Source organism: Crotalus tigris, unplaced genomic scaffold (assembly GCF_016545835.1).
Source record: "Crotalus tigris isolate CLP2741 ecotype Arizona unplaced genomic scaffold, ASM1654583v1 scf7180000024422.289953, whole genome shotgun sequence".
Taxonomy (NCBI): domain Eukaryota; kingdom Metazoa; phylum Chordata; class Lepidosauria; order Squamata; family Viperidae; genus Crotalus; species Crotalus tigris.
This window is the reverse complement of record NW_024100589.1, coordinates 157152-169968: the sequence shown is the minus strand read 5'-3', so window position 1 is coordinate 169968 and position 12817 is coordinate 157152. Positions and strand designations below refer to the sequence as shown.

Genomic DNA, 12817 nt, shown 5'->3' with positions numbered 1-12817 from the left:
TTTTATTTTTAAAATTTATAAACTGCCCACTCCCGTAGGACTCTGGGCGGCTAACAATAAAAACAACATAAAACATGACAAACAAAACAGTACAATTACAGTCATCCAGGGGTCAGGTTTTATAAACCCCAGGCCTGCCGGAAAAGCCAGGTCTTAAGCAGCTTATGGAAAACCAACAGGGTGGGAGTGGTCCTAATCTCCAGGGGGAGCTGGTTCCAAGACGTGGGTGCCATCACAGAGAAAGCCCTCCTCCGCGGCCCCGCCAAATGGCACTGCTTGGCCGACGGGGCCTGAAGGAGGCCCAGCCTGAGGGATCTAACCGGCTGAAGGGAACTATGAGGTAGTAGGTGGTCTCGCATATAGTCTGGCCCTGAGCCATATAGGGCTTTAAAGATAATAACCAACACCTTGAATTGGACCCGGAGACCAATAGGTAACCAGTGCAGCTCACGGAACATAGGTGTAACATGGGTGTATTGAGGAGCACCCACTATCGCTCACGTGGCTGCATTCTGGGCCAACTGTAGTCTCCGAATAGTTTTCAAGGGTAGCCCCATGTAGAGCATGTTGCAGTAGTCCAGACATGTTGAGCCATAACATGTTTAACAAAAAGTTAAATTTGGGAAGGACTAATTTTGTTGCTTGGTATTGACACAATGATATTATGTGACCTTTCTGGCTGTTAATAATTCATTGCAGTCACTGCCCCATTCAGTTAAAAAGACCAGGAGAATCCACAGTACTCATCTGTTCTGTGTTAGAATTTAACCTAAGCATCTACAGCATGCATTGGGTCAGGCAGTTTCCAGGAAAAGCTTAGGAAATTTTGGTTTACTATTATTCAGCAACAAACAATTACTATTCTCCAGTTATCAAAGGGAGATTCTCTGCCTCCAAATGCAGCTCTCAAATTATTTGCAAATGGACAATCTAAAGCAAGGAAACAGGTGTCTAATTACAACACTAGAGATACACAGTGCTGAAAGTCTAACCTTAGCTTGTGTAAAAACTCTTTTCTTGCTTAACCCTTGGAAGGCAGTTCCTGTAGATGGAGCTCTTGTTCCACCATGTTTTTCAGGAAAAAAATGTTCAGAATTTAAAAATAGGAGAAACCACAAAGAGAGGACAAAAATAGACAAGGAAACATTGGTTTACCACATGGAGCAGCTGTCTAGAAAGAGTGGCCTCAGAGCTAAAAGACATTGATTGATTGCTTATACATTCAACATATTTAGATGTTTGAGATGTTACTCACCTCATTATCCTTTTGAGGACAGAATAAAGGGATTCCTAAAAAGAATTGGTACAGTTTCTGAGGTAGGAAAATGGTTGCAATTCATTACCTAAATACAGGTGAGAATGCATATGGGAATTCCAAGTTGAAGGAACTTTGAGATATTATATAAAAATAAAAAAGACATGTGGAATGGGAAAGACTTTTCCAAACAGGGTTGCCCTCCACAAAATAGGAACTTGGAAAATAGACAATCAATTTGCTCAATAAAACTATTTAAAATTATCACATTCAATTGCTACATATCAGGATAATTCTTTGTCTCTTTTCAATGTTGATCTGTGATTTACACCATTTCATACATGAACATATGGACAGCTTTCACACATCACATTAAGCCTTAATTGTCTTAAGCATGTTTTACATTCCCGTTGATTCACCACTGAATCAACAGATTTTTTTTCAAATTCTATCAAAAGACGTAAGATAAGGCTCACTGTGACAGGGATATAGAGTGGCTAAACTGATAACAGTTGAATATCACTTCTGCCTTTTAATAAAATTCATTAGTTCAAAAAGGTGCTACCAGATTCTTTATTATGTTCTTCCACCATAGAAGATGTTTCTGTTCATACAATCACATCAGAAGGTGATATACCAGTCATCCATCAGTGGTATGGCCATATACTTTTCAGATCTAAAAAATGAGCGAAGAATGTTCCATCTCCTTATATTGTGAGGCAGTAAGAACTTAAACCTCTTAAAAGGGAAAACATATGCAAACCACTTCATCATAAATTAATTTCCCCCTCTACTGAAGCTTCATTCATACTTGACCATCTGTCTCTTCTAAAAAATAGATCTTCAAAGGGATAATAACAGTGAAGAAAAGGGATCATGAACTGGCTCCTTCTAATTTTCATTCCCACAATTTTGAAAGGTATGCTACTGCTGGTGTCTTCTTTTTGTTTTATTAGCACAACTCATTCTCACAGATTATCTGTATAGATCAGAAAAATAATCTTAATCTTTAATTATAATAGCTTTTTTCTTATAGAGTAATTCATTTCCATCATTTGATGACCATTTCTCCATCCCCCAGGTGCCCTTTCTCAGATTACTCTTACCCAGTCAAGTCCAGTAATCAAGAATCAAGGAGAATCACTCCAACTCAAATGCTCCATAACTGGGTTTGATATTTACAATCATTATATGCAATGGTCGATGAAGCAGCCTGGGAACCCACTGAAGTGGCTGGTACACTATCGTATCCCAAAGTACAGTGCTTATTCTCCCACAATACAAGGAAGATTTACAGCCTCCAAAGACAGTTCCAACTTTTACCTCCAAATGAATGATTTGAAAGTGGAGGATACAGCTGTGTATTATTGTATTAGTACAATAACCCACACAGTGATGGAAAAGAATCATGACAAGAGGGGAAAAAAACCCTTCTCTTAAATTGGATTCAGTTTGTGGGTTGGCTTACCTGCAGATGGGCTTATCCATAAATGTATACAGTAATACTTTTTTTTTCAAAAAAGTACTCATATGCCCCATATATATTCATGGAGAAGCCCATCAGCAGATAAGCAAACCCATAAATGTTTAACCAAAATATCATAAAAATGCAATATCTATGAAAGGGCTCATTGTGAATATTGAAACATACAAAAAATTAGAGGGTTTTTTTTATACATAGCTGACACATTTTTTCATACCGGTAGTATTTTGGTTTAAAATCTCACGAAGTTTGGTCTTACACATAATTTGGCTTATCCATGGATATGTACAGTGCTAAAGACTCATTACTCTGCTTTGTTCATAAGAGCAGATAAGGTTGTCCATATTTTACATTGGACAATAGGTATTTACTTTTGTGTAACTGTAAGTCTGATATCATTATGTAGGGTAAAATAGCTAAGAGCAAGTAATGCAAAAATAAAATAGGGCCATCAAATGCTTTGCAAATGTTGAAACAAAAACATGATACATTTAAATTCCATAGGTGTAAATTTGCAGTTCATATTGATAGTAGATAATTAGCTGTTTCATTTGACTTTCTTCAGGTCTGTAATGGCAATAGCAAGTCCTTGGACTTATATACCACTTCACAGTACTTTACAGCCCTCTCTAAGCAGTTTTTACAGAGTCAGCATATGGCCTCTGATGACTTGGGTCTTCATTTTACTGACCTTGTGAGGATAGAAAGCTGAGTCAACCTTGAGCCAGTGAGAATCAAACTGCTGGCAGTTGGCAGAATTAGCCTGCAGTACTGCATTCTAACCAGTGTGCCACCACGGCTCTTAATCAAGATTCTTATCTAGCAAATACCATTTTTCACTGGATATTCTTGTGGCTGTAAAGAATCTCTAAGAGAGAGGGTACATATTAAACCTCCACTAATTTTAGATGTCACCAATGCAATTCAGAGATGAGATATGCAATCTTGGTCCTCAGCAACAGGCACCTGTTCTTGATGTTTTTGGGTTTCAGTGGACAATTGAAGTACGGAGCACTTAAAATATTATCTACTTAAATAATGGGCATTTTGAGTACTATGCAAATTATTTTATGTTACTGCTGCTTTAAAGGGGAAGGATTAAACTGACCATTAGGTTCCTTTTAGCTGGAGATCAGAATTTCTGCTCATCTCTCTTACTCAATATTAACATTATGGAATGGACTATCTTGGCATGTTTCATATTGTCATTCTCTGAATGTAAGGAACTATATATATATATATATATATATATATATATATATATATATATATATATATATATATATATATATATACTGATCTCTTCTATCTTCATGTAATATTCCAACAATTCTTTCTGTTACCTTATGCCACAGGCAGTTTATCCAGTCGTACCATTATTGAATCAGGAGGTGATGTTAAGAGGCCTGGGGAGTCCATAAAACTGACTTGTACAGTGTCTGGATTTTCTGTAGCAGAGGCGTACATGGACTGGATCCATCAACGTCCAGGAGAGGGACTGGAATGGGTTGGACGTATTGCAAAGAGTGGGACTGTATATTATAATAGTATTTTACAAAATCGGTTAACCCTCACAAGAGATACCTCCAAAAACCAATTTTTACTGCAACTCAATGGTCTAAAACCAGAAGACACTGCCTTGTATTTCTGCACAGAAGACACACAGTGAATGAGTCCTTCTAAAAATATCCTCCCTGAAATACAATTTTGCATGTTAAACAAATCCTTTTTTCAGTCATTTGGGTTTCCCAATTACTGCTTTGTAACATCATTCTTTTTTCATACTGCAACAATCATTGGTGGTATGGATACATGAAGTGCAGTTATAACAGTATAACAAAGTTGGGAGGGACCGTGGAGTTCTTCTAGTACAAATCTCTGCTCAAGCAGATTGAACTAGAAGATCTACAAGGTCCCTTCCAGCTGTAATCTGATTGATTGAATGATTGATTGATTGACAAGGTCCCTTCCAGCTCTAATCTGATTGATTGAATGATTGATTGATTGACAAGGTCCCTTCCAGCTCTAATCTGATTGATTGAATGATTGATGATTGACAAGGTCCCTTCCAGCTCTAATCTGATTGATTGAATGATTGATTGATTGAGAAGGTCCCTTCCAGCTCTAATCTGATTGATTGAATGATTGATTGATTGAGAAGGTCCCTTCCAGCTCTAATTTGATTGATTGAATGATTGATTGATTGAGAAGGTCCCTTCCAGCTCTAATCTGATTGATTGAATGATTGATTGATTGAGAAGGTCCCTTCCAGCTCTAATCTGATTGATTGAATGATTGATTGATTGAGAAGGTCCCTTCCAGCTCTAATCTGATTGACTGAATGATTGATTGATTGAGAAGGTCCCTTCCAGCTCTAATCTGATTGATTGAATGATTGATTGATTGACTCCTAAAAGGGATTACAACAGTTTATGCTGCAGGAAAATGGTTTAAATATTTATTTATTTATAAAATTTAAATATGCATTGAGAATGCATATTGTGAATGTCAAGTTGGAAGGCCTTTGAGATATAATTTAAACATATGAAATGGTTTTTGCATGGAAAAATAGTCTTCAAACAGGGCTTGCTCAGCAAAGCCACTTCAAAACATTGCATTTAATTGCAGCTTATCAGGATAAATCTTTGTCTCTTCTCAATGTTGATCTGTGATTTACACCTTTTCATATAGGAAGACATGGACAGCTCTCACATATCACATTAAGCATTGATTGTCCTAAGCATGATTTCTTGAACCATTCACCAATGAATTCAAAGGAATCTAGATTTTTTGTTTTTCAAAGATTTTGTAGAAAGGCTTAAAGCAGGCATGCCAAAATGCTGGCCCGCAGGCCAGGCGCATCACCAGGAAATCACACCACCCCATTGCTGCAGTGGGGAAAAATTCTGATACGTTGCACGATGTCATGTGACATCACAAATTTGACGTGTCTGGCTTAAAGTTTTGTAAGGTACTTTAACAGTCACATAGTGACTAAGCTGATAAGGGCTAAATAAAAACATTTGAACTTGGAAAATGTGCTACCAGACCCTTTATCATTTTCTTTCACTGTAGACTAATGTGGTTCTATTGCTACAATGACACTAGAAGCTCATCAACCAATGATGGCACAGCCATACAATAACTTTGTTAACTGTCAAGACTGTTTTTTTTTTCCATTAGTTATTCTAAATAGTCTGTGATCCTCTCCTCTCCTCTCCTCTCCAGTGTTGTTCTAATGGAAGTTTCCTTCTCCTTATGTGATGAGGCAGTAAGAACTTAAACCTCTTAAAAGGGAAAACATATGCAAATTACTTCATCATATATTATTTTCCTCCTCTGCTGAAGCTTCATTCACTCCTGATCTCCTGTCTCTTCTACAGAAAAGTCTTCAAAGGGATAATAACAGAGAAGAAACAGGATCATGAATTTGCTGCGCCTAATTTTCATTCAAACAATTTTAAAAAGTATGCTACTGCTGATGTCCTCTTTTGGTTTTAAAGCACAGCTCAATCTCAAAGAGGATCTGTGCAGATCAGAAAAATAATCAATCTTTAATTATGGTAGCTTTTTTTCTTATAGAGTAATTCATTGCTATCATCTGGTGACCATTTCTTCTTCCTCCAGGTACCCTTTCTCAAATTACTCTTACCCAGTCAAGTCTAATAATCAAGAATCAAGGAGAATCCATCCAACTCAAATGTTCCATAACTGGATTTGATATCAGTCACCATTATATGAATTGGGTGATGCAGAGGCCTGGGAAGCCATTGGAATGGCTGGTATATTATCGTATCCTGAAGTACAGTGGTTATTCTCCAAGAATACAAGGAAGATTTACAGCCTCCAAAGACAGTTCCAACTTCTACCTCCAAATGAATGACTTGAAAGTGGAGGATACTGCTGTATATTATTGTACTACTCATATAGACCCTGCACAATGATGGAAAAGAATCACGACAAAGGAAAAAACAATCCTTATTTTTCTGGAACAGTCATGTTTCATGATATGGACTGCTGGCAGAATTATTTATTATGAGGTAACAACTGTTTCTAAAGAAAATAGAAGGGGGAATCTCCCTCTCCATGGCAAAAAACTCTTTCATGCATGAAAAATCCAAGAAGTGAGTTACCATCTGTTTCCATGGCCATTTGTCTATCTCACACATCATAAACAGTCCTCCACATCAGTATTTGTCAATCTTGTCAACTTCAGGTTTTCTGGACTTCAATTCCTAGTGTTCCTAGTCAGCATGAATTCTGGGAGTTGAAGTCCAGGCATCTTAAAAGTGACAATGTTGACTAAACACCAACCCCAAACAGATGTTGGAGAATGCACATTGATGTTCACTTCTGACTGCTTGTAGTTAGATTTCAGAAATTAGAACATAACAAATGAAGTGAAATGAAACAATGCATTGTCATAACTCTTTGCTTAATTGTAAATCTATGTAAAATAAATCAAAGAATTTGGAAAATTACTATGATCGAAATGTTTACAAAATGCTTGAGCCGGTCAGTTTGCAATCCTTCATGGTGGATTCTTCAGAATTATGAAGAGCTCCAAAATATGTTTTGTCTTGTCTCATCAGTTCTTGTAGGAAGGGTATGTTTTGAGTCCTGTCAAATAATATCATCTGGTGGGGCACAGGAATCATGTCTTCTCAAGACCTTCTCTTTGGAAGATAATTCCATCTGAGGTTAAATTAGATCCAATTTTGCTGACCATTCATACAGCTCATGAGACCTGGCCTTTCTCTTAATCATGGGGATTTTTCTTCTAGACCAGGAGTCTTCAAACGTGGCCCTTTTAGGACTTGTGGACTTCAATTCCCAGAATTCCTCAGTCAGGCACTCTGGCTGAGGAATTCTGGGACTTGAAGTCCACAAGTCCTAAAAGGGCCACGTTTGAAGACCCCTGTTCTAGACTAACATGGTTTTATTCACACAATCACACCAGAACGTGATAAGCCAGTCATCCGTCAATGGTATAGCTATGTACTTTTCAGATCTGAACATTGAACAAAGAAATGTTCCATCTTCTTATATTGTGAGGCAGTAAGAACTTAAACCTCTTAAAAGGGAAAACTTATGCAAACCACTTCATCATTAATTAATTTCCCCCTCTGCTGAAGCTTCATTCATATTTGACCTCCTGTCTCTTCTAAAAAAAAACGGTCTTCAAAGGGATAATAACAGAGAAGAAACAGGATCATGAACTGGCTGCCTCTAATTTTCATTCTCACAGTTTTGAAAGGTATGCTATTGCTGGTGTTTTCTTTTGGTTTTACAGCATAGCTCATTCTCACAGATTATCTGCAGAGATCAGAAAAAAATACTCTTGGTTTTTAATTATAATAGTTTTTTTCTTATAGAGTAATTCATTTCCATCACTTGATGACACTTTCTCCTTCCTCCAGGTGCCCTTTGTCAGATTACTCTCACCCAGTCAAGTCCAGTAATCAAGAATCAAGGAGAATCACTCCAACTCAAATGCTCCATAACTGGGTTTGATATTTACAATCATTATATGGATTGGTTGATGAAGAAGCCCGGGAACCCACTGAAGTGGCTGGTACACTATCGTATCCCGAAGTACAGTGCTTATTCCCCCACAATACAAGGAAGATTTACAGCCTCCAAAGACAGTTCCAACTTCTACCTTCAAATGAATGATTTGAAAATGGAGGATACAGCTGTGTACTATTGTACTAGTGCAATAACCCACACAGTGATGGAAAAGAATCATGACGAGAGGGCAACATGCTTTTTGGTCTGAAGCACTCATGTTTCATGACAGTGCAGCAACTGGCAGGAATATTTATTATTAGAAAGCATTTTTACTAAAGAAAATATAAAGGGGAATCTATGTCTCCATGACAAAGTTCAGTTTCATGCATGATAAATCCAAGATATCTGTTTCCATAGCCATCTGTCTCTCAAATCATGCACACTCCTCTATACCACCATTTGTCAACCTTCTAAAATTTAAGATGTATGGCCTTCAACTCCCAGAATTCCCCAGCCAGCATGAATTTACCTGAGAATTCTCTCAATCATGGGAGATAGTTATGCACATGAGTTCTATGTTATTAATGAATTTACTCCTAGTTTTTTTCCTGTTGGCTTTGCATATTTTATGGGTTTATTTTTTTAACTTGCATTCCATGGATGTGTTTTGTAAGTTGATTATTATCTCACTCACTTGGTGAGATAATAATCAACTAAAATAAACTCAACTTTTATTTAATTAGCTAATTGATCTGTGTTCCATTGGGTCCATTTTTATCATTTTTATTCAATGCAATAAAACTAAACCACTTCCTCAGCCCTTTAAACAGCAATGCAGTGATTTTTGTTTATCTTCAGAGTCTACTTTTAAAGGGAAGGAATCCTTTGAGGGAAGTGCAGATTCTAGCAATTTCACTCATGGAAGTTTATTTGCAACTCTCAAAAAGTATTTTACAACTGCTGTCTTCTTGATTGTGGTTTGATTAAGCAACTTGGCCAACTCATTTGAATTCTCAGATGGTTCAACATATAAGTCCAGTCTATAAACTTGATTTTTCTGGTGGACTCAAATCTACATACCATACATACTTTAGAATAAGCCAAGAATGTTAGCTTTGAAAAAAAAATCACCAATCAAGTTGGGTTCACCTTATCTGGGGTTGGGTTTATCCATGTGTATATACAGTATACTTTTTTTAAAGTACTCATATCTCCAAGTTATATTCAGGGATAAGCCCATCAGCAGATAAGCCACAAACAAATATTTAACCAAAATACCATGAAAAATGCAATATCATAAGAAGGATAATTGTAAACACTGAAACATACAAAAAACCAAAAACAAACAGAGAGTTTGTTTATTCATAGCTGACACATTTTTATGGTATTTTGGTTTAAAGTTTCACAAAGTTTGATCTTATCCATAATTTGGCTTATCCATGAGTATGTATGCTACTAAACAGTCATTACTTGTTTAGTAATGTTTATAAGAACAGATTAGAGCTAATAAGATTGTCCATGTATTAAATTGGATAACAGGTCTTCTAGTGTTTTATGGAATTGTAAGTCTGACTTCATTAGGTGTGGCAAAGAAGCTATGAACAAGTACTGTCAAAATTAAATAAAGCCATTAATTGCCCCAAGGGTATTTTTTCAAATGGCAACTTTTTTTTTGCTAAACAAAGCAAAAAAAACAAAAACAAAAAAAACAAAAAACACCTCAAAACAAAAACAAAGTCCAGTTGTATTTTGAAAAAGCACCTTTGGGACAATCTTCACCTGCATGACTGAGAATCTCCATAGACAAGGCCATTAATTGCTTTGCAAATGGTGGAAAGAAACCATGATGGGTTTCATCTCCTTAGGTGTAAATTTGCAATTCACATTGTCAGTTGATAATTAGCTGTTTCATTTGGTTTCCTTCAAGTTTGTAATGGCAATAGCAATAGCACTTGGACTTCTATATTGCTTCACAATGCTTTACAGCCCTCTTTAAGCAGTTTTTAGGGAGTCAGCATATTGCCCCAGTGATATGGGTACTCACTTTACTGACCTCGGAAGAATGGAAAGCTGAGTCAACCTTGAGCTGGTGAGAATCAAACTTCTGGCAATTGGCAGAATTAGCCTGAAGTACGCATGTGCAGTACCAGTGCTCCACCATGACTCTTAATCAAGATTCTTATCTGGCAAATGTCATTTTTACTGGATATTCCTATGGCTGTGAAGAATCTCTAAGAAAGAGGGTCCTTATCAAATCTCCACTAATTTTAGATGTCACCAAAGCAGTTCAGTGATGTGATATGCAATCTTAGTCCTTAGCAACAGGAATTTGTTCTTGATGTCTTTGGGTTTCAATTCACAATTCACATACTGGGCACTTAAGTACTATCTAATTAAATAATGGGCACTTTGAATATCATGCAAATTATTTTATGCCACAGCTTCTTTAAAGGGGAAGGATTATTTCTTTCAGCTGGAGATCAGAATTTGTGCTCATTTTAGTTAGTCAGTATTAACATTATGGAATTAACAATCTTGGTGTGTTTCATATTGTCATTCTCTGCATGTAAGGAAAAAATGTATTTCATATACTATTTCAAGATGTCATTCTTTTACCTTCTGCACCATCATTTTCTCCTTTTTAATTTTACATTTTTATTGTTGTATCACAGGCATTTCATCCAGTCATACTATTACTGAATCTGGTGGTGATGTTAAGAGGCCTGGGGAGTCCATAAAACTGACTTGTACAGTGTCTGGATTTTCTGTAGCAGAGGCGTACATGGACTGGATCCGTCAACGTCCAGGCAAGGGACTGGAATGGGTTGGACGTATTGCAAAAAGTGGGACTGTATATTATAATAGTATTTTGCAAAATCGGTTAACCCTCACAAGTGATACCTCCAAAAATCAGGTATTTGTCCAACTCAATGGTCTAAAACCTGAAGACACTGCCTTGTATTTCTGCGTAAATAACACACAGTGAATTAGCCCTTCTAAAATTATCCTTCCTGAAATATATCTATCTACCCTGTCATAATGTCACAGCTGCTGAACAAATCCTTTTTTGGTCAGTAGGTTCCTCAATCACTGGTATATAATGTCATTTTTTTTTATGCTGCAAGAATCATATATGATATGGAGCAGTGAAGTGCAGATATCCCATGTTCCTAGTCACAGAACTGAAAGATGAGTTATAAATAAGGGAGAGAGGAAGGGAGAGAGGGAGAGAGGAGGAAGTACCGTAAATGCCGGTGTATAAGACGACTTCCGCGAGCGCTGAAATCGGCGCCAAAGATGGGGGTCGTCTTATACGCCTAGTCGTCTTATACGCCGGAAATACTGGTAGTTTCCGGCGTATAAGATGACGTTCTAGGAATGCGGCCCGGCTATAAAGACGGGGGTCGTCTTATACGCCGGGTTGCCTAATACGCCGGCATATACGGTATTTCCAAAGGTTTTTGATTATTCTTTTTCCTTTTTTACTACTAACAATGGGTAGTAGAAACAGCCATGCAGATCTGATGATTTTTAATGTAAGCCAGCAAGAGTCATTCATAAATAAATAAAAATTGGGGTTTCCCATTGAAGATAGCAAGGAAGCCAACCAAGAAATCATTATGGGACAATGTAGAGAATATGTGGAAGTAGGATTCATTCATCCATTCATTTATTCATTCATTCAGATCTGATAAATTTTAATGTTGTAAGCCTCCCCCCACTCTGTCACCTCTATGAGAATTGGGCAACCATATACATAAATAAAAATTGAGGTTTCCTATTGAAGAAAGCAAGTAAGCCAACCAAAAGTCATTATGGAACAATGCAGAGAATAAATGGAACTAAACATTCATTCATTCATTCATTCATTCATTCATTCATCATATTTATATAGCCATAAGTGCTGCAAAAACATGGCTCTGTGCAGCATACAATGAAAAATAAACCATACAATAAACAATATTAAAAGTATTCTGTAACTAAAAAAAAAGTCCATTAGTGTTACTATTAACACACTTAAGAGAGAATTTGATGTTAAAGGCAATGCAGCCATCTCTCTAAATCACCACTTCCCTGAAATACTCAAGGAACAACCATGTTTTAAAGGAATTCCAGAAAGATGTTGTAAGAGATGAGAGAGGGGATAAATGTATAATCAGTCATGAGTCCTTTCATCCCCACAAGAGATCTAAGTCCAGTCCAACTTGAATTCCTTTTTATTCTTAACTCCCACTAATTTATCTTGACTGATAGTAGTTCAGATTCTTGTATAGAGTTTAAGCTTACAATTAATCTTTCTACAATTTGAATTATCTGGATCTCCTGATTTTCCTGGTTCTTGATTGATGTCATGGATGGGACCAATCTCACCTCAGGGGGAATAATGTTCCAAGGTTGGATGCCATGAAAGAAAAGACCCATCTCCTAGGTCCTTTCTGATGGAATTTCAGACATGAAGGGGATAAAGATACATCATTGGGCAGAGAAAGTCCCTTCCTTGAATAACTCAGCCCCATGCCATAAAAGAATCTAAACCTCAGAACTAGCATCACAAATGGGACCTAAAA

General features: G+C 36.9%; 2 gene segments (V, D, J or C); both read left to right on the top strand.

Moving 5' to 3' along the window:
* The first annotated feature begins 7952 nt into the window (after positions 1 to 7952).
* Positions 7953 to 8517, top strand: LOC120302104. The segment is given in 2 exon segments: positions 7953 to 7995; positions 8159 to 8517. Coding segments are annotated over 2 exon segments (402 nt in total).
* A 2227-nt stretch (positions 8518 to 10744) lies between these two features.
* LOC120302103 lies at positions 10745 to 11235 on the top strand. The segment is given in 2 exon segments: positions 10745 to 10815; positions 10922 to 11235. Coding segments are annotated over 2 exon segments (360 nt in total).
* Positions 11236 to 12817: the final 1582 nt, after the last annotated feature.